Source organism: Cnephaeus nilssonii (genome assembly GCF_951640355.1).
Source record: "Cnephaeus nilssonii genome assembly, chromosome: 17".
NCBI classification, from domain to species: domain Eukaryota; kingdom Metazoa; phylum Chordata; class Mammalia; order Chiroptera; family Vespertilionidae; genus Cnephaeus; species Cnephaeus nilssonii.
The window spans coordinates 45830792-45856519 of record NC_137088.1 but is presented as its reverse complement, the minus strand read 5'-3'; the positions used below and the strand labels follow the sequence as shown (position 1 = coordinate 45856519).

Here is a 25728-nt window from a genome sequence, read left to right as displayed (position 1 = left end):
GGCATGCGGCCGCGTGTCATCAGAAATGGCTACGCGTGTCAGTGCTGACACACGTGTCATAGGTTCGCCATCACTGCCCTAAGAAAAGGTGTCCTTGCCTGAAATAATCCATTCTTCTAACTTAGTCCCAGCCTCCTTCTGCCTGTAAGAACCTCCCATTTTGTACAGCTCATCGGAGCACCTCTCTAGTTGCTAGATGGGATGCTGCCCAGTTCACGAACCACTTAAAGACAATTAGGATTCGAATTTACTCTGTTGAATTGTGTTCTTTAACAGAGGTAAGAGTCAAGCTGGGCTGTGAAGGACGAGGTACAATGGAAAGGTAATTATAATGATTAAAACAGGAAAGAAATGGCCTCCATACAGAATTCAGCCCCCTTCTGCAAGTCAACTGGAAAGACCTCTAGATCTACGCAGGACGTTTTCTCTCGGAGCCACACCTATGAGGGAGCCAGCACTAGAAATTGCCCGTGAGTGAACTCGGGAGTCCATGAAATGCAGTGTCCAAACTGTATAATGTCTAGGGCACTGACTCACCTGTCCACCTGGTGGACTGAACCCTAACTTCCCCACCCAAATCAAGGCTGCACAGGATGAGGTTTTAACTACTAGGAACAAAACAAGTAATTTGCCTATCCTACTTTGGGTCTAGCCAGAGAACAAAGTCCTAGAATCTAGGTAACCTAGATACTCTCCATGGTAACATCATATACAAACTAAACCAAATAACTAACAATAGAAAAGCCTTTTATAATATACGTCTAAAAGCTAAAGATCCAGGGGCGGGCTGGAGGGGGTCACTTGGGGGAAAAGGGGACATACGTAATATTTTCAACAACAAAGACTTTTTTTAAGCTAAAGATTTATATCTAAAAGAAATAGGATTTATATTTATGCATGTTTCCATTTTTCCAGATTTTTAGATGCCACAAGTAAGAATTTTGTTGAAAAGTTTAAAACACTTTTCTAATCTCTCACACACACACACACACACACACACACACACACACAAATGCTTACCTGCCAGCTGTTTTCTACAGAAATTCCTCTTTGAACCCGAATGATATACTCCTAAAAAAAAAAAGAAAAAGAAAAAAAAAGAGCCTCATTTATAAGACACCCAAATCAGAAGATCAAAAATAAATGAAAATATCAGATAGACTTCAAAGAAAACTACTAGAGACAGACAGGGACATTATGTAAAGATAAAAGGGTAATCTACCAGCAAGACATGTCAATTTTAAATGTGTATGCACCAAACACCAGAGATGCAAAATATGTGAAGCAAAAACTAAGAGAAATGAAAGGAGAAACTGACAAATCCACGATTATAGTTGGAGATGTCAACACCCCTCTCTCAGCAATTGATAGAACTAAACAAAAGACTAGTAAAAATACAGAGGAACTCAACAATACCATCAACCGACAGCTGACTTAGCATTTTAGAACATGCCATCCAACAATAGAATATACATTATTTTCAAGAGGATATACAGATGGCAAATAAACACATGAAAATATGTTAAAGATTACTAGTTGTCAAGCAAATGCAAATTAAGACCACAATGAGATATCATTTTACACCTATCAGAATGGCTGAAACAAAAAATAACACCACCAAATGCTGGCTAAGACATAGAGAAACTGGATCACTCATACACTGTCTATGGGAATGTAAATAGTACAACCACTCTGAAACATAGTTTGGCAGTTTCCTAAAAAATTACACATGCAACTATCATACAACCCAGCAATTGCAACCCCGGGCATTTAGCCCAGCAAAACAAAAATTTATGTTCATACAAAACTTGTACATGAATGTTCATAGCAGCTTTATTTTAAGAGCCCAAAAGTAGAAACAAACCAGATGTCCTTTAACAGGTGAATGGTTAAACCTTGCTGCATTCAAAACATGGAATACTACTCAGCAACAAAAAGAAATAAACTATTAATACATGCAACATCTTGATGAATCTCCAGAGAATTATGCTAAGTGAAAAAAGCCAATTCCAAAAGATCATAAGCTACAGATGGTCTCCAATTTATGATTTTTCTTTCTACTTTACAATGGTGTGAAAGCAATAAGCATTCAGTAGAAACCCTACTTCAAACTATAAATTTTTATCTTTACCTGGGCTAGCAATATGCATGTGATTGATACTTTCTCATAATGCTGGTCGGCGGCAGTGAGCGCCCAGTCAGCCCCAGGATCACAGGGTAAATCACAGATTCTCTATAGTGTACTGCGTTGCCAGCCAGCGGTTTTTGAATATTGTGTTTGAGCATGTTTAAGGTAGGCTAGGCGAAGCTATGAAACAACTTCCGATGTTTTCAACTTTGGATGGGTTTACTGGGATGTAACCTCATAAGTCAAGATGCATCTGTATATGATTCCATTTATATAACATTCATGAAATGACAAAATTATAGATATGGAGAACAGATCAGTGGTTGCCAAGAGTTAAGGCAATGGAGTAGTAGGTTACATGTGGGAGGGAAATGGGTGTGGCTATAGAAGTGTAACCACAAAAAAAGCTTCATTTCTTTAATACGACCTTTTCTTCTTTCTTTCCTTTTGATTCAAATTGGCCCCATCCAGCATCCTGACTCACCTGCCTCCTTCTCCCATGCATGTCCACTCCCTTAATCATTAAGCCCTCGGGACAATGAGGTTCTGCTCAGCATCAATAACCTTGGGAACAATGTCACATGTCTATTGACCCCAGAGACAGAGTCTCTGTCAAGCTAGCTATCACATCTAGGCCTCAGTTGTGTTTCAGCTCCAGATCCAGACAAGCAGAACGAAATCAGATGACGTGACACCTTGGCTGACATCAGGACCAGATGCACTGACCAAGGAACCCCTGAACTCCTACCCTGGCACCCACCAATCAGTAGAGACCATGACCCAGACCACGACCCTAACTCCCTTAGTCACCATGATTAATTATTTTTCCCCTATATAATTTATCCCCTGGGAGCCATTGGGAGCCAGGTCTTTGAGCACTAGCTCACCTGTAACTCTGGGTGTGGGCCACTTCCTAAAAATAACCCCTTACTTTCTCTGCTGCAAAGTCCTGTTTGTGTCTTATTGGGTTTTGATGCACGCAGGCAAAGGGACTCCTTTAGGTAATAGAAGGGCAAAGTGAGGTGCTATGGTTTGAATGTTTGTGTCCCCCAGATTTTGTATGTTGAAACACTAACTGCCAAATATGATGGTATTAGGAGGTGGGGCCTCGGGAGGCACTTACTAGTAGGCCATGAGAGTGAAATCCTCATAATGGCATTAGTGCCTTACCAGAGAGGCTCCAGAGGGACCCCTTGCCCCTTCCACCGTGAGGACACTTTGAGCAGCTGCCAGCTGTGAACCAGGTAAAGGACCCTCACTACAAGGTGATTAGGCTGGAACCTTGATCTTGGACTTCCAGCATCCAGACTGTGATAAATAAATTTCTGTTGTGCATAAGCAAGCCAGTTTATGGTACTGTTATAGCAGCCTGAACAGACTAAGACATAGGGATGCTTGGATTGATGGTGAAGGAGAGCAGCGTTTGCCACCCTACAATATGCCTCTTTTGGGATGTTGATTATTTTAGACTGGTTAGTTTTAAGAACCAGAAGACAAGACAGAAGCTCTGAAAAGCCAAGTAGAAGTTACCCACTGTAAAGCATACTCACAGTAAATAGTAAGGGTGTTTCCCTCACTGTACAGCCTGCCTTCACTATCAATGGAGAAGGCATGGGCTTCAATCTATCACAATCTTACCCTTGTATACTGAGTTTTCCTATAATCCTCCACAATCTATTCCCCCCACCCTCAATATCTTCTTTTGTCTTTCGCTGAAGGTGATATTTAAGGTGACGGCTTCTTTCATTTTGGCAAATTACTCCGTATTCCTGGAATCTCAGGAAGTATAATTATTAAACTTAAAATTTTCTCTTGCTAATCTGTCTTATGTCAATTTATTAGGCCAGACAAAAGAACCTTAGAGGGTACAGGAAAATTTTTCCTCCCCAACAATGGAAATGGTCTGTATCTTGACTGTAGTGATGTTAATGTCCTGGTTGTTATATTATCTTACAACTCCAGTTTCATAGATATACGGGATCTCTTTGAATTGTTTCTTATAACTGCACATGAATACACAATTACCTCAAAAAGTTTAACCTTAGGTATTCAAAAATAGATATGAAAGCAGTCAGAAGACTAAGATCCATGACTTTTAGTGTTGGAATTTTGCATTTTATATGCAGTCACCTAGAAAAGTCCATGATTAAGAAAGCAAGTAAAGCCTGGCTGGTGTGCCTCAGTGGTTGAGTGTCGACCCAGGAACCAAGAGATGGCTGGTTGATTCCCTGTCAGGGCACGTGCCCACATTGTGGACTCAATCCCCAGTAGGGGGCGAGCAGGAGGCAGCTGATGGATGATTCTCTCTCATTGATGTTTCTATCTCTCTCTCCCTCTCCCTTCCTCTCTGAAATATATATTAAAGAAATCAAATAAAAAGGTGGAATAGATATGCAGTGATGGCATTTTCCAAATAGATCATATCTGGTGACCCCTCCAAAACCTGACTGATCATTAAAATTTCCTGTCCCTGGGGAGCAGGGAGAGAAGAGGGTGTTAAAAATACACATTCCCAGGCCTTGCATAAGACCTGCTGAATCAGAATCTCTAAATTAAAACCTAGGAATTAGAAGTTCTAAGAGCCTCCCCAGGTAATACTTAAATAAGCAAGAAACACAGACCTAATCCAGCCTTATGCTTGTATACACAGGAGTTTATGATGAAGGTGTGGTAGACAGTTAGACAGATATAAGCAGAGCAAGGATGATGGGCCAGGATTTAAGGTCACCAGGGCAGAAAGCCCCAGGTGCCTAGCAACGGGTAAAACCCGGAAAACAAGGACCTCACCCCCAGGGTAACCTTTTCTCCCCTGGCATGTTGCTGGTCATGCAGTTCGGACCCTCCCCTGGCATGTCGCTGGTCATGCAGTTCGGACCCTCCCCTGGCATGTCGCTGGTCATGCAGTTCGGACCCTCCCCTGGCATGTTGCTCATTATATGGATTAGACCCCCTTGGAGGGGGAATAAACAAGAGGCCTGGAGAATGGTCCTTAAGCATGAAGCCCCCAGAACAATATGATTCTAACTCACATCAAATACATCTAGGCCTCCGTTGTGTTTCCCGTTCTAAGCCCAGAAAACCAACAAACCAGACAAGCGACACCATGGCTGACCTCAGGTCCAGCTGCACTTACTAATGACCCTCTGTCCTGGTTCCAACCCATCAGTGGAGACCATGACCCTGAAAGGACACACCTGGAAAACGGATGAATATTCTATTGGGATCCTCCCATGAGAACTCAGATAAATACCCTCAAGACGGAGGACTCAGTGTGGCTCTCTCCATGGAGCTCTGAGCCTTTCCCCTCTCCCTTTTCCCCAGGCACGTTTTCCTCACATCTTTCTCCTAAGCCCCAAGGGCCCTTTTTTGCCTCTGTGACTTGTTTCCCGAACCCATTTCTTCTACCTCTGTGACTTTCTATTTTTTGTTTGTTTGTTTGTTTGTTTGAATTGACCTTTATTGTCGAAAGTATTACAGATGTCCCCTTTTGCCCCCCATGGGCCCCCTCCACCTGGCTCCCGCCCCCTCCCCAGACCTTCGTTGCACTATTGGCTGTGTCCATATGTATATAAGTTCTTTGGTTAATCACTTCCCGCCCTGTCCCCCACTTCTGTGATTTCTAAATGAGCCTTGGCTCTTAATTCTTTCTTAGCCAGAACTCAAGTACCTAGTTTGCTGAACCAAGGTCGGGTCTGACTCCACTGGTCTAACACCTGGTGCCAGTTTTGCTGCCAACAGAGGTATGGATTAAATCTTATAAAGAATGTTAACATTTTCCCCTCAAATGCTCAAAATTGTTTTAATATCAATGGATGGTATGATTTAGGCACTATTCATAGACACTACTCAATAAATACTTATCAACAGAGTATTCAACAAATCCTTTTTACTGAATTAATTACAATTTAAATAGTTTATTTAGAAAATAAAGCCAAATAAGCAGTGTTAACCTGGTCAGTGGATTTAAAAATAGATCTTACTATGCAATCATTCCACTCTGTTTATTTAGGAAAGGCGGGTAAAGTCCATATAAGCAGGCATTTCTGCCTCCCCCGGAACATGCTAAGGATGATACATTCAACCACATCCACTCAATCATGAGTGAAGGGACTATGAACCTGGCAACATGCTTAGTTGGTTTCGTGTGGGGTTATAAAATAAGTATTTTTTTTCTTTTCTTTCTTTCTTTCTTTCTTTCTTTATTTTTTTAAATTTCTTTATTGATTAAGGTGTCACATAATAAAATAAGTATTTCAAAACTGATTTGTGTAGTGTGGCAAATCTCTTAAGCACTATGCTAATGTACTTATTTCTGAATAAAGCCAAAATGCTCAAAACATCTGACATTCTTATATTTTGGGATCAGTCCTTTAGCTTTGAAATTTCCTCAGAATTGTCTTACTGGCAAATTTTCTGGGCTTTTACATTCTGATAGTAGAGCTGAAATTAGCACATATAATTGAGTAATTCTAAGCAACGACCCATAGACACATTTTTCTGATGTCTAAAGTTGGGGGGAAATGTTAATTCTCAAAAATCAATTGGAGCATCCATTGCTTCACTATGATCTACCAGAGAGGAAGTTTAAAGTTTGGACCTGTGTTTTACAAAGATGCTGCTGCCGTTGCAAACATCAACTAGCACCTATCATGTTCCAATCCCTGTGCTTGGCTCATGCTGGGGATTCACTCCAAACAAGAAAGGTCTAGTCGACCATTGCTTCCCTGTGGACCTGGGAGACACATAGTTTAGATTTTTCCTTTAAACTTGGCTATAAAATGACACACGATGATGTTTGGGAAAAGCCTTTGGCAGAAGGGAAGCAGTAGCTACAAGATAGGGCCTGGCTGGGTGCTGATGTCAGACTGTAATATCCCGAAATGACACATTAACTGATGTTCCTGCCAAGACACTCTATGTTTAGGCCAGTGTTCTCCAAAAAGGGTGACTGTGCCCCCCGAGGACATCTGGCAGTGTTTGGAGACATCTTTGATTGTCACAGGGAAGGGGAGGGGGTTGCTACTGGCATCTAGTAGACAGAGACCAGGAATGCTGCTAATACCTACAAAGCATAGGACAGCCCTACAGCAGAGGACTTCTGGCCCAAATGTCAATAGTGCAGAGGGTGAGAAACTCAGGTTCAGGAGCATTGAGAACACGGGTCATCCTAGTCCATAGAGGCTTGGGATGCGGGATGCTGGAGGGGGTTATTTCTTTCTTTCTTTTTTTTTTTATTGATTTTTTACAGAGAGGAAGAGATAGGGATAGAGAGTTAGAAACATCGATGAGAGAGAAACATCGATCAGCTGCCTCCTGCACACCCCCTACTGGGGATGTGCCCGCAACCAAGGTACATGCCCTTGACCGGAATCGAACCTGGGACCCTTGAGTCCTCAAGCCGACGCTCTATCCACTGAGCCAAACCGGTTTCGGCTGGAGGGGGTTATTTCTATCACCCTCTGCCCGTGGCCACAGCCCACAGGTACTCTGCACACAAAAGCATTTGTAGCATGTGCACATCCACTTAGAAGGTACACTTAGTTACCAGCGCCTCAAAGCACCACCCACTGTGTTCTCCTGTAAAGACACAGTATGAATGAGGCTCCAGCCCTGGCCAGCTTTGCTCAGTGGATAGAGCGTCAGCCCTGAAGGGTCCCAGGTTTGATTCGGGTCAAGGGCGAGTACTTCCGCAGCAGGCTCAATCCCCAGCCCTGTCAGGGTGTGTGTGGGAGGCAGCCAATTGATGTGTCTCTCTCACATTGATGTTTCTCTCTCCCTGCCTCTCCCTCTTCCTTCCACTTTCTCTAAAAATCAATAGAAAAGTGTCCTCGGGTGAGGATTAACAAAAAAAAAAGAATGAGGCTCTCCAGCCCTGGCCCGCATGGCTCAGTGGTTAGAGTGTCATGCACCAAAGGATCTTGAGTTCAATTCTGGATCAAAGGCACATACCTGGGTTTCAGGTTCCATCCCGGCCGGGTCAAGGTGTGTGAAGGAGGCAACCTATCAATGTGTCTCTCTCACATTGATGTTTTTCTCTTTTTCTCTCTCTTCCTTCTCCCCACCACCCCCGCCGCCCCGTCCCTCCCCCTGCCTCCTTCCACTCTCTAAAAATCAATGGGGAAAATATCCTCTGGTGAGGATTAACAACAACAGCAAAAAGAATGAGGCTCAGTGTAGTCCCCACCCTCCACCCCATGCCATCTGCCATGTGGTTACAGATACAGAAAGACAATAGGAAATACGATAAGGTGATGTTGTTCAGAAATAGTTCATTCCACTTCAGTGGAGCAGGTTCTTCCTTAACTATAAAACATTTAAATTATTTTAGTTTGTTTGATTCCACCATCCAGCCTGACCAAAAACCAAAACACCCACAACACTTTCCCCCCAAATCTCCAACGCTGTAAACTAAAACACAGTATGGCTGTCTAACGCTTGCAGCCAGGCGGCAGCTCTCATTAGCGCAGGGAGAAGAGCGCCCTGGAGACCAGCAGAAGCCCTGCATTGGAAGCCGGGCCTCCACCTCCTGAGCCGGAGTCAGCAGCCAGAATCCTCCCGTGAATCATTCCCAGCTTCGTCACCCTCTGCTGTGGAACAGAGCCTGTGTGTGCAGAACACTGAGGCCCATCAGGCATAGAAGGGGGGCTAAGAGCCCCGGAGGGCAGCCCTGAGTCACACAGACCTATGCCTGCCCCCAAACGGTGCCATCTGCTGCCACTTCCCCAAAGGGCCTTCTTCCTGCTCCTCCCCAGGACACCACACCCTTATCGTGGAGGGGCAGGGTGGCTGCTTGTCAAGCCCTAGCATGTGGGCATTTTGGCAAGTCAGTGTGGTCTGGTGCTGAGTTCTTCAAACTGGAAAGGCACCAGGGCCATGTGATTTCTGACTTAAGGAAAAGAATTCATGGAAAGTGAGCACTGATTTTGTGCCAGGAATGTTACTAAGCTCCTTACTCAATAGTTCTCATTCAATTCTCACAGCTGCCTAGACGGCAGGCGATCTCAGCTCTCAACTCAGCAAGAGAAGGTGAGCTCTCCAAGGTCACACAGCTCGGAAGCAGCTGGCTGGGGACTGGAACCCAACTTGCTGACTCTAAGACCATCCAACCTGCCAGTCATGGCTGGCAACCCCGTGCCCATGAAAAATGGGGGTCCTCACTAGTCTGTGGAATGCAGGTGGTTCACCCCTGATGGTGTAGACCTATGGACTCTTAACCCGAGACCCTGGGGGTAGAGCTGTCATTGCCACACCACTGATTAATGCTCCCAACATAAGCCATTTTCCAGGTAAGCATCCTTATTGGCATTTTGTGTCTCCTGAGTTTTCAAAAAAGATATTTAAGATTTCACTACACAGTAGCTGGTATTTAAAGCTGCCTCAGTTTGGTGAGGTTTTAGGAAAGTCACAGAAGAAAATTTATTTTGAATCCGTCTGGCTCCAAATTACTGTAGTGAGGCTACAAACACAGACCACTTTGAAAGAGATGTGTTAAAAGAACTAAAGCCAAAACTTAAGCAAACCTTTAAGCCAGCCTAACCCACGTAATTCTTCTCTAACCCACGTAATTTTCTCTCTTCCCTTTTGGCACAGCGATCAGATTTACCCTGAGACTCAAAGTACTGAAAGATGAGGAAGCTCTTCGGAGGTATGATATACAGAACCTGTCAGTGTTCCCACATCTCTACCTCTAAAGCACAGGCTCCCAACTCACCTGCATTCTAGCATCACCAAGAGAACTTAAAAAAATATTTTAATGTTTTTATTTTATTTTATTGCTTTATATATTTTTTATTGATTTCAGAGAGGAAGGGAGAGGGAGAGAGAGATAGAAACATCCATGATGAGAGCGAATCATGGATCGGCTGCCTCCTGCACGCCCCCTACTGGGGATTGAGCCTGCAACCCAGTCATGTGCCCTTGACTGGAATCGAACCTGAGACCCTTCAGTCCGAAGGCTGACAATCTATCCACTGAGCCAAGCCAGCTAGGGCTTATTGCTTTTTAGAGAGAGAGAAAGAGAGAGAGCGCGCCATTGATGTGAGAAACATTGACTGGTTGCCTCCAGGTATGTGCCCTAACTGGGAATTAAACCACAACCTTTGGGTGTACTGGACAATGCTCCAACCCACTGAGCAACCCAGCCAGGCACCTAGAGAATTTTTTAAAAGATACCCACTTACAACCTACTGCCCGAGATTCTGATTTAACTTGCCTGGGCTGAGGCACAGGCATTAGTAGGTCTTAAAACTTCCCCAGGTGAGTCTACCGTGCTGCCAGGGGTGAGAATCATGGTTCTGAAACCTCTTAAATAGGAAGCAGCTTCACACGACAAAAATAAAAACCTTCTCAAGAGAGGAAGGAAACAAATGAACCAGCACCCACCAAACCTCAGTCTCCTGCAGCCCCCTACCCCCTGCTCTTCATGAGCGCCCCGCTCTCCTGTCTTCTTGGGCATAGCGGGTTCCTATCCCAAGCCCTCCAGGGCCCGGTGGTGGTGGCCTCCACAGACACCACTCACCATCTGTCAGTGGCCCTTTAGGTGAGCCCGAAGAGCCGTTACCCTCATTTACAGCTGGGGACAAAGGCTCTGAGAGGACGGTGCCTTGATCAGAGAGTGCTAGTGCTAGAGCTGGGCCAGGAGGGCAGGTCTGTCTCCAGCGCCCAATACACGGCTCCTCTGGCTTCACGCCCAACCTGCTTCCTGCTCCAAAAGCCCTGCAATAATGCTGAGCACAAGTGCCCTTGCTGGACCTCCAACACTCTGCTACTTCGCTGCTCAGGAACCTGCCAGGGACCCCACTGGCCACAGGAGAAAACCCAAAGTCCCCTGCCAAGCTGCCATGTTCTTCTACCGCCTGGCCCTTTCTACCACTAGACTATCCTTTCTTTGTACTTAAACCCTCCTCTACCCAGTCAGACTTTTTCTGTCTAAACACTCTCAATGCCCTTGCTTTGCTGTTCTACCTGTTCAAGACCTAGTTCAGCCTTTTCATCATGTCACTGCTATTTTTGCCCCAGGTCTGTCTGTTTAGGAATCTCTCCAACTGGATTAAGTTCTTCATGGGCTGGAATCACACATTTCTTTGTATTCCAAATAGCAACCAGCACAAGGTCAGGCCAATCGCAGAAGCATGACAAACACTCATTGATGAATATTTGTTGACGGACGGCTTGCACCTCTGGCAACGGGGGAGCATAATGCCCCTTTCCATGTGCGCCTCCATCCAGGTCAAATAGCACTCTCAAGAAAGTCTCCAGTGATCGGCCAAGCCCTCAGACTAAATCAATATCCAAACCCACAGAGTCACCCAGCACACCTGCAGTGGGCAGCATCACCCTGCAGGGCAGCAAGGTTTCTAAGGAAGTTCTCAGTTGCAGGACTTGTGCTCAGCTCACTGGCCACCTGCCTGGCTGCTGACGGTCCTTAATATCTCACTTAGAATTCATGATTACTCCTTGATCTGCTAAACATTCAGTATTTATCATTGTCTTACCTGCAGATTCTCAGTGCTGAAATGTACCTATGCTTAACTTTAATTGCTGTTCAGTCCAATAATGTGCAAAACCTGCCCCCCAAAACCAACGAAAACATTAAGGATATTAAAGGCATGTGAAGAATCACCATTATCTTGACCTACATTGTGGCAGGTGAGGGAAGTCAAGTGTATCTCCTTTTCGACTAAAATAAACTTCATTTGAAATCTAACTGTTGGGATCAAAGAACCGTGTGCTTTAAGTTTATGCAAAACAAATTCTCCAGTTTCTAATCTGTGCTCACAGAAGGGACAAGGAACACAGCACAAGCATGCTTTGATTCCTGCAGGGCGATGCAGGGTCCTACCCCCCGTGGCTCAGTCCTCTCCCTTCTTCCGGCCTTTTGAAGTCAATGCTCTTCTCTGTGGGACAGGCTCCTGCCCTGCTGGGGGGCTAGTCTCCACACTGACTTCAAAGACAGCCCATGTTCCAGCGAGAGAAATACTGCAGAGCAGCATCACAAACTCTTCTGACCTCAGACAGGACCACAGAATGGATACAGCACTTTAAAGAGCAGTTCCTGTAGCATTCTGCAGTACAATGACCTTTAAATGACACCAAAGCAAATTACATAATTTGTAAGATGGGAACCCAGTATTCCATCTTACAACCAAGCAATAAAAGAAAACCTTCAACCATGTGAGGTTCAATTAAATAGTAATTAGAAATGAAATGTAATCTTCACTTGTTCAATAATCCTCCCATCCCTTGCGCCAACACCCTGAAAGTGTAGAAACAGACACAGTGAGCCACTCACCACATATGTGACTGCTCAAAAAGACAGCCAAACACACAAACTCCAATCTGGTTGGAAAGAATGATTTCTATGTGGGCCCTGGCAGCTCCGGTGGCCGGCTCCCCTTCCCCAGTGCCCTCAGCTGGCACCAGCCCCAGTACCTGCCAGGACTGAAGCGCACCTCTCCTGGGGACACCTCTCTACCCACCCCCATTTGCCACTGCCCCAAAGACAGGCCACCAGGAGCTTGAAGGAGGAGCTGGTCACTGTGTGCCCATCACCCACAACGTGCCCCCCTCCCCATACCATCTCACAAGTCCCCAAGGGAAAGGGCACCAGCTTCCCACTGACAGAGACCTGACTATTTATTCACCTACAAAATCATACCTTTCCGCAGGGTTGTGGGGACCATCGGATGAGATCGTGTATTTAGAGCAGCTGGCACAAAGGCCAGCTCTGTAACTTCTCTGCTAAGAAATCAGCAAACACCAGGTGTCTGCAGGGACTGCATCACGGCTTTAACCAGCAAGCACAGGAGACAGCAGCAGTGCTACGAGGAGCCGGGAATCCATTTCATCAGTCTGGTTTCTAACAGGGAGTGCCCCTCCTCCAGCCTCTACTGCCCCAGCTCTGCACCACTTTCAAAGTGGGCTCATTAAAAAGCCTGCCCCTCAAATAACCTGGGCATCAACAACAGAGGAACTGTAAGTTACTTATGGTTTATCCATTTAGTGGAAGAATAGGCAAGCCTATAAGAAGGTGTTTTAAAAGAATTTTTTATTACATGGGGAAAGGTGTTATACTATCATGTTAAATATAACAAAAAGGATAAAAAATTCTGTGATAACTTTGGCAGAAAGAGGGAATTACATCAAATGGTAAGTTGTTGTCTCTGGCGATAAAAATTATGTGTTGCTTAAATTCTCTTAGCTAATTTTTCTATATTTTTCAGGATATCCTCAATGAGCATATATTATTTTTCTAACCAGGAAAAACAAGTTTTTAAAAAGTTCCTTGGTTTGCTACACATGTGATTTAAAACATGCTACTTTAGCCTGGCCGGCATGGCTCAGTAGTTGAGCATCAACCTATGAACCAGGAGGTCAACTGTTCGATTCCCAGTCAGGGCACACGCCTGGGATGCAGGCTTGGTCCCCAGAGAGGGACTTGGAGGAGGCAGCCAATCAATGATGCTCTCATCATTGATATTTCTATCTCTCCCTCTCCCTTCCTCTCCGAAATCAATAAAAATATTTTTAAAAAATAAAAATAAAGCACACTACTTTAACATAAGGGCTTCTGAGTGATAAGGATTGAGATGATCCGAGCTTGGTAAAGAGCACTGTGTATTATCAATGACAAATGCAAACGATCAGCTTTCTTCCTTTGGTGAGGGAATGTTTAGTCATTTTCCGACTCATCAGCACTTTTACTGGGGAGACCAGGAAACCGGGAAATGAAAGTCAAGTAAATTAACCCTTCCACTGGCATCAGGGGTGGTACACCATTTGGTGGGAGCCCTAGCCGGTTTGGCTCAGTGGATAGAGCGTTGGCCTGCGGATTGAAGGGTCCCAGGTTCAATTCCAGTCAAGGGCACATGCCCAGGTTGCGGGCTCGATCCCCAGTAGGGGGTGTGCAGGAGGCAGCCAATCAATGATTCTCCTTCATCATGGATGTTTCTAGCCTTCTCCCTTCCTCTCTGAAATCAATAAAAATACATTTTAAAAATTTGGTGGGAAAAAAGCTTGAAACTATGAGTTCAAGTCAAGTGAAAGGAGTCCCTACTGGTTTCAATAATCTATAGTAGAACCAGTCACCGTCACTAAGGATCACGGAGAGTCTACACATAAATTTATTCTACATAAGCCAAAAATGTCAGTGTTCTCCTGAGACACTAGTTCCCATTCATAAGCAGCCATGTGACTGACTCTGTGCCTTGCTGCCGTGTATCCCCTCAGAGCTCACGGCAGTAACTGTTCATGGAGCACTCACTCTATGCCTTCAGCTTATTGCATCTCCTAGCAATGCTTGGAGGTGTCACTATCTCTCTTTTACAAGAACCCCAAGGCTCAAAGAGAGTAAATGCCTTAAACAAGTATACTGGCTGAGTGATAACAATGGACTTCACCATGGGCCTGTGTGGCCCAGGGCACAGCAGTTGCTACATTTTGCGGCCTTGGGCAGAATGCTTTCACATCATATACCCTCTCATCTTGATGAACAAAGGTAAGCTAAACAGGCAGAACCAGTCCATCAAGTCAGGAAGAAGCTGGAGAGAGTGAGGGGCGGATGCAGACAAGAACCCTTGGGGGGGTTGGGGTGGTGGTAATATGACCTAAATCGCTGTAAGCTCTCAGAACCCCGCCTGGCTCAGTCTCCTGACTCAACATCCCTGCACTTTGTAACCCTCCTCCTACCACACGTACACAGACTGCTGTCTGCAAACCTGGGCGGAATGTGACCTGGCACTGCGTAGCTGTTGCAAATAAGGAAACAATGCTCTCCTCGCCGTGTTAAATAAGCCGCCGTGAACGTTAGGCGGGTTCTGAAGAAGCAGAAAGGAGCGTTTTTATACGAATGTGCCTGAAGGAGACATCGGGGTTATGGAGTACTCAGCAGTTTGAACGGCCGTTCATTTCACTTGTGCCAAAATGGAACAGACTCTTGGAGTAGGTTGTTTTGCTCCCACACTATGCTCCTGTTAAAATTTAACCACAGCTGCACAGTAAGTGAGCCTCCCTCCTGTGACTTACTGTTAAAAGCCATGGAGGCTCTGGTCTCAGTGGAGGCAAAGCCCCATCGGGGACGGGGCTCGCAGGGCCTCTCTAGATCAGCCTCTCCCCATCGGTTCAGCGGTTAGAAGGCAGGAATGACCTAAGGCTGTGATGTCCAACATGGCAGCCACCATGAACATCTGGCTAGCACCACCAAAGGACTGAATTTTAAATTTTATTAACTTAACGTAGTCTAGTGAGGACAGTACTGGACAGTACAGTTATAGCTACTTATTTGCAGATATAAACATAGATATTTTATAAAAATGTAAGCATATTAAACACTGTTATGATTTGCTTTATTTCTACTTAAAATATCAAATGAATCTCTTTCTATACTAGTATTATTTTTCATGTCTATATCTGTGCTGTCCAATATAGTCGCCAAAAGCTATTGAACACTAGTCCAATGAGATATGTTGTAATTGTAAAATATACATGATTTCAAAAATTTTGTACAACATGGTGGACATAAAACATAATAATTTTTAGACTGACTACCTGTTGAAATGATAATATTTTGGACACAATAGGTTATATTATTTAAATTAATCTCACCTGTTTCTTTTTAATTTTTAAATGTGGCTACTAGAAAATTCTAAATTATATAAGTGATTTGCATTATGTTTCCACTGGACAGCACTACCCTAAGGCCTCCACTGTATGTAATGAATTAACTCCATTACTATGCAGCCAGGACGGGAGAACTGAGAAAATGGTCACCCAAGTTAGCGTCTGGTGGGTCAGTAACAGTTTAGAACATGATGGACAACTAGAGGCCCTGAAAGGTAAATTTCAGGATTTATGTGTTAATGCCTATGGGGTTTCTATTTTATTTCTACTTTTAAAAAAATCTGTCAATAAAGTGAATTATTTAAATATTTTCCCACTTTGCCCTTAGCTGGTTTGGCTCAGTGGACATAGGGTTGGCCTGAGGACTGAAGAGTCCCAGATTCAATTTCGGACAAGGGCACATGTCTCGGTTGCAGGCTCAATCCCCAGCCCTGGTCAGATGCATGCAGGAGGCAACCAATCGATGTGTCTCTCCGAGTCTCTCCCTCTCCCACACTCTCTCTCTTAAAAAAAAAAAAAAATCAATGGAGAAGTGTCCTTGGGTGAGAATTAGGAAATATTCTCTCCCTTTAACTGAGACTAACAGCCTCAAGTATGCTCTCAAGAAGTTTGGGAAGGGTCAGGGAGATCAAAAGAGCGTGGTCATGATTCAGTTGGTTTATCATGGTTTTGACCATTACACAGTTTTTTAATTGATTTTGCTCTCTGTCATATATGATTTCATGTACACCCACAATGGACCATGACTAAAGGCAGGCTTAAGGAATGCCAAAAGCAAAACATGAGTTAGTGAGAAGTTAGAAATATGAGAAGTAGAATCATCGTCAAAGTGGTAATTCTGCAAATAGTCTGAAATGCTCTTTGTCAGTGCCTTAAGTTGTAGTCATCTTGTCAGAATTCTTAATGTCTTTAATAATGTAAAAACCTTATAATTCAGATCCCACACATTAATATGTTTTAATAATGCACTGATCTGAATAAAATACTTTTTAGATTTAAAATAATTTCCCTGGGGGTAGGCGGGGGGAGGGGCGGGGGTTCAATCAGTATAACAATGAAAGGAGTTTGTAAGTTAAAGAGAAACAGGGGGCCTGGCTGGTGTGGCTCAGCGGTTGAGCGTCGACCTATGAACCAGGAGGTCACGGTTCGATTCCCCGTCAGGGCACATGCCTGGGTTGCAGGGCTCGGTTCCCAGTGCGGGGCATGCAGGAGGCAGCTGATCAATGATTCTCTCTCATCATTGAGGTTTCTCCCTCTCCCTTCCTCTCTGAAATCAATAAAAAATATATATTAAACCCTCCTACAAAGGTGTGTCTGTGGTTCCCTGTCTTTGGACATGTAAGAATTGGAGGCAAAGAAATGTGGACTTGGAGAAGTCTGGAGCCAGCTTGCTCCCTGCAGGCTCAAGATCAACAATCTCACATAGAAAAAAGGAAAACAAACAAATATATATGTCTTTCTTTTTTTTTTAAAGAAAAGAAAAACATATGTCTTTTTTTTTTAAGAAAAGAAAAACAGGGGTAATGGGGATTTAGAACATGTCCTCTGAAAGGCTGTAAGCCTTTTCTAATTCCCTAAACCCGGGGGTCCTGGGTGGAGGGAGCTATTCGCACAGCGCCCTCACTGCTCCCAGGCAGACCAGCAGCGCATTCAATACCCTCCATCACCTCTGGTTCAGGTGTCTGCCACCTCTGTAAGCTCCGTTTCATTCATCTTCTATTGTAACACACAGCACAGTGCCTGGCACACAGCACACGCTTCACAAGTGCTTGCTAATGTTCCCAGCACCTTAGAGGTTTTCTGACACAGACACAGAGGAAACTGTCCAACCCCAGGGTACCTACACGTCCACTTCGGGGAAAGGAAGTAGCTGGGCTATAGAGAACACCGTGCCTTTCCCAGGAAGCAGCATTCTGAAGGCGTCAGTCACCTCCCAGCCACTCCCTGTGTCCTGCTGGGTCAGTAGGTGCTGCCCAGCTGGCCCAATCCCTGGCCTGACACCAAAGGTCTAGTGTGAGCAGGCCCAATTCAGGCTTCATTTCCCTCTGGGCAAACAGGAAAGGGTGCATGCACGTATGTGCCTGCATACGTGTGCATGTGTGCTAAAGTGCAATGAGTCCCTGCCCAGGAATCACTTGTCACCGGGGGGAAGGGCCGGCTCAAAGGAAGGCCCTGGATTGAACACTGCTTTTCCTTTTCACCTCTGCAGGGGGTTCTTAGATATTTTTACATACAGGATTCTGCCATACCAACACTCCATTCATCCCCTTCTCCACCACCAGAAAAAAGCCTCAACTGAATTAATGAGGAGAGAAATGACCTGTTTTTGATGAGCCATGTCAAAGAAATGTGGGCAGCCTTGTTTAGATCTCACAGACAGAGGTGCGGTGATAAGCAGGCGGAACACTGGCTAGGGCTCAGGCACCCTGCTTCCCAGCACTCTGAAGTCAGCTAGGCACGCACACCTATGCACTAGGCAAGCTGCAACCTATAGCAATTTTTCACCAACAGGACAGAATTCATCTGCTGTTCTAAGTATAGCATTTTCATCAAGTAGGGTATCTGTGGTTGTGTACACATTAAAATGCACTTATCTCACCAACTAAAATAAGTAATTCTCCACGTTTACAGTTCTTAATAATTTTCCCAACAGTGATCCAGAGCCTAAGAGCAGGTTTTAGGTCAGTGAGGTTCTGAGAGCTTACAGAAACATGTGTATGAGTGCTCATGGAGAATTTGTCCCTCTGATAACATCCTTAAAGGAGCAGATCTGAAGAGCTAAAGACCTTGTGCTTAGAATATATCCTGAGTTTAGCACCTTGCAATGTTATAAAACTTTCCAGGGTAAAGGTAAAGGGCTCAAGGTTCCTTTTCAGAGTAATAAAAATGTTATAAAATTGATTATGGTGGTAAGATACAGAACTCTGCGAATATACTAAAAGCCATTGAGGTGTTTATCTTAAGTGGGTAAAATGCATAGTATGTGCATTACACAAAGCTGTTAAAAAAAAAAAAAAAGAAAACTTTCCAGGAAGAATTCCCCAAACTAACAGGTTAATAAACAGAAGAGTACTCTCTTGGCCATCTTGATCATCTGAAGACAACAATGACAATGGAATTCCCTTTTGCTCTCAACTGCACCCCGTTAGTAAGTAAGCAGGAAGCAACACGATAGCTTGATCCTCAGCCAGAAGCAGCCAGACCTTCCACGAATTTGGTAGTCAGCAAGATCAGCCGGAGACAAATGGTCAATCTGCACAAACTCTTCCGCTCCTGCAGTCCAAGTATTTACCCAGTAAGTGCGCGTCCTGTAGTCCTCAGTCAAAAGTGTCACACTGGAAATGATGGGCCCCTGTTACCTCCTCTGGAAAGAAGTCACACCTTCATTTCCCCCTTCCAAGTGCATGTCATTCAGGAAAGAAGTCACTGACAAGGACGACTTCCAGGGTGAGGGGAAAAACAATGAGAAAGCCTATTGCTCGCCCTCCCACAACATCCCAAACAGGTAAGCACTTCTGAGTTCTAAAACAATGTTCGGGTCCAGGTCTCTCCTTTTCAGGATGCCAAAGGCTGGAACGTAAAGCAGCTTCCTTCCATCCTTCCTTCCTTCCTTCCTTCCTTCCTTCCTTCCTTCCTTCCTTTCCTTCCTTCCTTCCTTCCTTCCTTCCTTCCTTCCTTCCTTCCTTCCTTCCTTCCTTTCTTTCTATTTTAATATATTTTTATTGATTTCAGAGAGGAAGGGAGAGGGAGAGAGAGATAGAAAATATCAATGATGAGAAAGAATCATTAATTGGCTGCCTCCTGCACGCCTGGCATTGGGGATCGAGCCCAAAACGTGAGCAAGTGCCCTGATCGGGAATCAAACCCCAACCCCCTGGTTCATAGGTCGAGGCTTAACCATTGAGCCATGCGGCTGGGCAAAGAGCTTCACTTCACGGGAAGCCGCCAGAAACCTCTAGCAGCTTGAAAAAGAACCTGCCTGCAGTGGGTTTGTATTACTTGCTCCAAACGGCCTCATTTGGACCCTAAATCAAAATTCTGTATTTTGGACAATCTCAAGATCACAATCCATATGGAAGCTGTGTACACAGGGCGGCTGTTCCCATGATTCCCCTAGGGAGCAAAACACGTAACTACCTTTCACATAAAATAAACTTCAGCCCCAGAATCCCACATCTCCTACTAGTAACGATAGCCAGCTTCTTATGTGTATTCCTATCACATGAAACCTTTCTATTGTGATAACCCTCAAAAGACATGATATATGAGGCTTAAGAATCATCAAGCCCTAAATCTGGCTGCAAAAAAAATTATCTTCTTCAATTGGAAGAGGTTACTTACAATTTCTAAATGACCAGTCTCTAAAAGCTTCCAACTCAGTTTTCTGACTGCACCCATCCCAGGTTTAAAGGACAAGTGAGGAAAATTACATAACCAAGGAGAAGACGACTGATTAGCTTGCCAGAAAAGAACTATTATTATTTTGTTATAATGTATGGAAGTGCTACAAGTTAACTCCCATACTGACTGCATCTGAACAAGATCACAATCCATATGGAAGCTGTGTACACAGGGTGACTGTTTCCAAACATTTTAATTAAAGAAACAAAAAAACAACTTTTAAAGTATTCAGTATAAACTGGAATTCTAAAAAACTTCCAAATAGTATCCCAAAGGGAAGACCAGAAAGATTCTGGTACTGAACTGGATCGCCTTAAAATGTCAGGATCTGGGGACAACTGGCATCACTTGTTGAAAAGGTACTGTGGACGAAAGGGGCCACATGCTGACCTGACAAGCTCAGGGGAGGCCTGCATGGCGGTCTTACAAACTCAGAGACCTAAAGGAACCACAAAGGATGGTCTGAAATTAAACTTGAACTAAACGCAGTTATGGTGGGCAGTTACGTCCTAGGCCGGTATCTTCACTGACAAGGTCAACCTTTACCTTAACTGAGCCCATCTGTCTTTTTGCATCTATGATAACATACCCTTGAAATGTCTGTGTAACTTGTAACTTCCCTTTTTCTGGACCTCTTGGGGCACAACCTAATGTACCTGGGCGCCAGGACAGATACCACAAATACCTTCATTATCATGTTAATTGTTCCTGCACCCACCTAAATATGTGTCTATCATTTTACTTTTTATCCAATCCCAGGGGTTCTTCTCCCTCCCCTGCCCCTCTGCTTTGCTTTCTCCCGCCTCTCTAGTCTATCACCAATGGATTTCATGTAACCTTTGATTGCAATGTATAAATATAGATGTAACCCTCCATTCTCTGGAGCATTATCTCAATTCGTTGAGGTTCTGCTTTCCGGCATTTGTCGACAGTTTGGCTCAAATAAATTCACAAAAATTCTTTACAGGTTTGAATGTCTTTAGGTTAACCGTATTCTGGTAATGTATGAATAAAATTTTAAACACTATGAGAAAAGGTCACTGACTAAGAAGCTGAAGCTCAATAAACCAAACCACAAGAGGAACTTCCAAACCATTGGTGTTGTGACAGATGAAGATCCTGGCTCACCTGCCTACGCTTTGTAAAATGGGAGGCGAACAAAGCTCCGCAAGAGCAGGAGCTGTCTAGTTCACCCCCGCGTCCCCCGCACGCGCCTGGCACGGCCTCGGTAGGCGCTCACTACATTTTTGTCAAATGAATGAGTATTGTGGAATAAACAAACGGCGCAGGAATGCAGTTTCTAAAGTCAAAGGTTCAAGGAGAGATCCATTTTCAGTAAAGATCTTAACGTGTAATCTTATCTGCTCCACAGATTTAGAATTTTTTTCTGTTATACCTTAAATATCTCTAAAATTATCTTTTGTATCTCGAGAACAAAATGCACTACACACAAGGAAAATAGGCCCCAATTCAGAGGAACCTCGGAGAAGAATATTTAAAAAGGAGAAAACTGAGACTGAGCTATCACACCACGGCATACTGGCCAGCAAAAATCGGATGTGCATCTTTGATAACAACCCTCCCCAAAACTGGCCGTGTCCTCTGGTTTCTATTTCAGCTAAGTAAGCATTTTTTCAGTCAACTGGCTTTAAAAGTTTTCCTTTTCGTGTAGCCAAGAACTTACAGATTTTCCTTGTCTTCTCTCTTAGTCCTCCCAGACTTTCCCACCATTTATCCAAATGGCTTCTTACCAGAATTCCTTCTGTTTGGAAAGTCCTTCCCTTTCCTCCCACCCCCTAAAGGCTAAACACATCCTCTCTCTAATACTGTCCTTTCTGATTTTATAGAACCTTCATTTCCTTGCGGCAGAGGCCTGGTCTATTTTCTGACGCTAAATTCACTGTGTTCCATAAAAGTGAAAATAAAATCATTCAAACCAGTCAGGCCCAGAATCACCTACCAGCTTGCACCCTTGCACCCTGTTCACCCCAACATGCTTTTCTGGTGGTAACCATGTGTTCCCATCGTCCTTTTGGCAGCTCTACTTCTCATTTGACAAAATCTTTCCCTCTCCAGTCCATAAAGCCTAAATCATAGGTAACTTAAAACTTTCTGCTATAAGTTCTTGTTTCTCGGGGCTAAACAACCTTGATAAACCAAAGGAACAATGGTCAGAAATTAGCTGACTTGCAATACTAACATCTTAATGTGTTTAACCCTTTGCACACATGTCACCAGGGAGTAAACAGACAGAAGAAGGAATGCATTTTACAAATACTTCAGAAAGATTACTTCATTTGTTCATGGTAACAACCTCGAGAGGCGAGTAGGGTAGGCATTTATTAACCCATTTACAGTTGACAAAACTAAACATCAAAAAGGTTAAATGCCCAGCTGGCGTGGCTCAGTGGTAGAGTGTCAACCTATGAACCAGGAGGTCACAGTTCGATTCCCGGTCAGGACACATGCCCAGGTTGCGAGCTTGAACTCCAGTGTGGGGCGTGCAGGAAGCAGCCGATCAATGATTCTCTCTCATCATGGATGTTTCTATCTCTCTCCCCCTCTCCTTTCCTCTCTGTAATCAATATATATACATATATATATTTTTTAAATATATATATTTTTATAAAGGTTCTGACTCGCCCAACCAATGTCACACGACTAGCAAGTGTCAGCCCAAACCCCTACCTACGAAGGTCTTGCCTCTTCCAACCCAAAGGCTGTCTACTCTAGACTCTCTGTATGTGTCTGTCCTATAGCCAAGGAGTGGCTTCCTAGAGACTCAGCATTTCAGAGAAGACGCCCCTCTGACTTCTGGGACACCATCTCCCTTCGGCTAACAAGCCAGAAAGCCATCTTCACCATCTTCAACCTTCCCCCAGAAAACAATGCCTTTTTCTCCTATACACCACCCTCAACAACTACTTTCCAAAATAATTCCCAACAGTTCCTGTTTTAAAGGGACTTACTCAGAAGGCACTAGTAGTCCAAAACACTTGCATCAGCAAATGATTTTCTCAATAAAGTTCAGGGCTGATGCAACATTTCTCAGTCTCAGATTTTACAGCTAAAATGACAAGAACACAGAGGAATAAAAAATTATGCAAGACAATGCTACATTTTTTTTTTTTTACTCCAACACATCTGCCTCTATGAGTCTCCTGTGAGTCACTGTCATTTGTGTTCAGTCATCATTACAGGAACAGCCATTCTCTCTATCCTCAATTACTTTACTTTCTTCCTTAAAGAAAGTCTCTGCAATAGAAAAGGAATTCCATTATATCTTTTACCACTTTGCTGAAGCACTGACCCCTTAACTTAGTGCCTCAGATACCATGTTGTCCCCATTTTCATCACTACCATTTTACACAAACAGAAGGAGAGGCCAAGTGAGGTTGCAATTCATTTACTAATCATTCAACAAACACAAATGAAATCCTCAGATGCCAGGGACTGGGACCGAAAAAATGAACACGTATCCCTCCTCTCACAGCCTGGTAGGGCAGAACACTAAAGAAGTAATTACAGGCAGTCTCCCCTCTCTTCCCCCCAACTCCCCCAGAAGACAAGAACGGAGGTCTCCTCATCTAGCCAGTAACACCTTTTTGGTGCCATGACTCAAAATTGTACAAACCGTGTATCTACATCACCACCTGTGTGTGAAAATGATGTCACTTCTGGAATTCCAGCCCATCCCTACTTTAGAAGAAACAACCAACAGCTTCTCTATTCCAGTCTCAAACCCCAGTACCTTGTCTCCCTTAGATCAGACACGAAGAGAGACTTCCATACCCTAACATATACCATTATCAGCAGGAAGCACTTACTGAAAACAGACCATCCTCCCTCATCAACCCTAAAAGATTCTAGGGGTGGAAGTCTCTGAGGGGGAAATGTTATAGAAGAGTAAGAAGCTAGGAAAATTCCAGGACAAGTGGAATAGGGAAACTGAGACCGATAGTTAAACAGCCGTTTGTGTCCACCTAGGAAATCCTATCTTCCTTAAACCAAGGACACTTAAGAGTAAATGGTTTGTCCAACTGGTGCTGCTCAGGCTGGGGTTCGATTCCCCCTCTTCTTCTCACCCCCCACACAGGCACATATCCTCTAACCTCTAAGGGACCCCATGAGACTTGCAACCAGGGGAGCAATGGGCAGCGGCAGCTTGTCCTGGACTAACCCCCTGAACCTGTCTCCAAGGCCCCTTCTCCCCCCTTTCCTCTGCCTTCCCAGTGAGCCGGGCAGCCCTGCCTAAGGCTCATCTGCTGCTACTTCTATGCCCTTCTTTGTTTCACTGTCCTGAGTATGTTTTTGCTGTGGTCAATAAATTCTTGCCTGCTTTTTTTAAAAAAAGAGAAGTTATTATAGAATCAACTGGTCCACGTTAAGATGGAGGTGAGCACATGGCTTGGGGCAGGCCATCATGGAATGATTCCTGGAAGATGTGATCTGTGGGCATTTACAAGCATCTCTTTCTTTATTCTCGGTACAAAATAAACTTAAAAGACTCAACTCCACTTCTTAAAAGGTTATAAGATTAACTTGCCAACAGTCAAGTCAAAGATCTAATTTAATAGCAGAACTTATTCTTGGCCGTGGCCGGGTAGCTCAGTTGGTTAGAGCGTAGTCCAGACATGCCACGGTTGCGGGTTTGATTGCCAGCTGGGCATATACAATAGTCAACCAATGAATACATAAATAAGTAAAGCAACAAATCGATGTTTCGCTCCCTAAAATCCATCAACAAAATATTTTAAAACATTTAGAAAAAAAGGATTTATTCTTGACTCCCTACCCTAGATTTCAACCTTTAACTCACACTCCCTTAGCACACATTATAGGGAGTTTAACAAATTCTGTCCTATACACTACCTTCTGACAAGTCTGTAGGACAGGATTAAAGATATGCACAATGAAATAAAATGTACCCTAAAAAAATACGATCATTGCCCTAGCCGGTTTGGCTCAGTGGGTAGAGCACCAGCCTGCGGACCATAGGGTCCTGGTTCGATCCAGTCAAGGGCACGGACCTCGGCTGCAGGCTCCTCCTCTGGTCCAGGCCCTGGTCTGGGCACGTGTAGGAGGCAACCAATCCATGTGTTTCTCTCACATCCTTATTTCTTTCTGTCTTTCCCTCTCTCTTCCACTCTCTCTAAAATCAATGGGAAAATATCCTCGATTAACAACAAAAACAACAACAAAAACTGTAAACAACCAAAGTATTATATTAAAAAACAACAACACACGATCATTTTCCTAACTGGAAATGAACACTGAACAATCCAAGCCCTACAAAGCATAGCTGTCGGAAGAGGAAACTGAGGTTCAAAAGTCCCACTTCGATACAACAGAATAAAAGGTCTCTTTGAAGTCACCAGAACAGCTTGAACAAAAAGAGAAACAGAAGGCTATTGTGGGGCCTGAGCCTCCAGATGATGAACCCCAAACACACTGCACTGGTAAACAAACAAGCCTGTGAGCCGGAATCTGATTTGATGACCTAACAAAACATTACAATTTAAGGAATCTCTCTCTTCCCATTCATTATTTCCCAAAGTCCCACGGGCTGGCAGCTCCTTGTT

The 25728-nt window shown here is 44.1% G+C and overlaps 1 protein-coding gene across 2 annotated transcripts in view; it reads right to left on the bottom strand.

Annotated features, from left to right (window-relative positions):
• The window catches only part of PXK (PX domain containing serine/threonine kinase like), a 75422-nt gene that overhangs the window by 48705 nt on the left and 989 nt on the right, over positions 1-25728 (bottom strand). For both annotated transcript variants that reach the window (XM_079794560.1, XM_079794561.1), the window contains exon 2: positions 1021-1071. In XM_079794560.1, coding sequence (XP_079650686.1) covers positions 1021-1071 — 51 coding nt within the window. The remainder of the gene's footprint in view (positions 1-1020; positions 1072-25728) is intronic.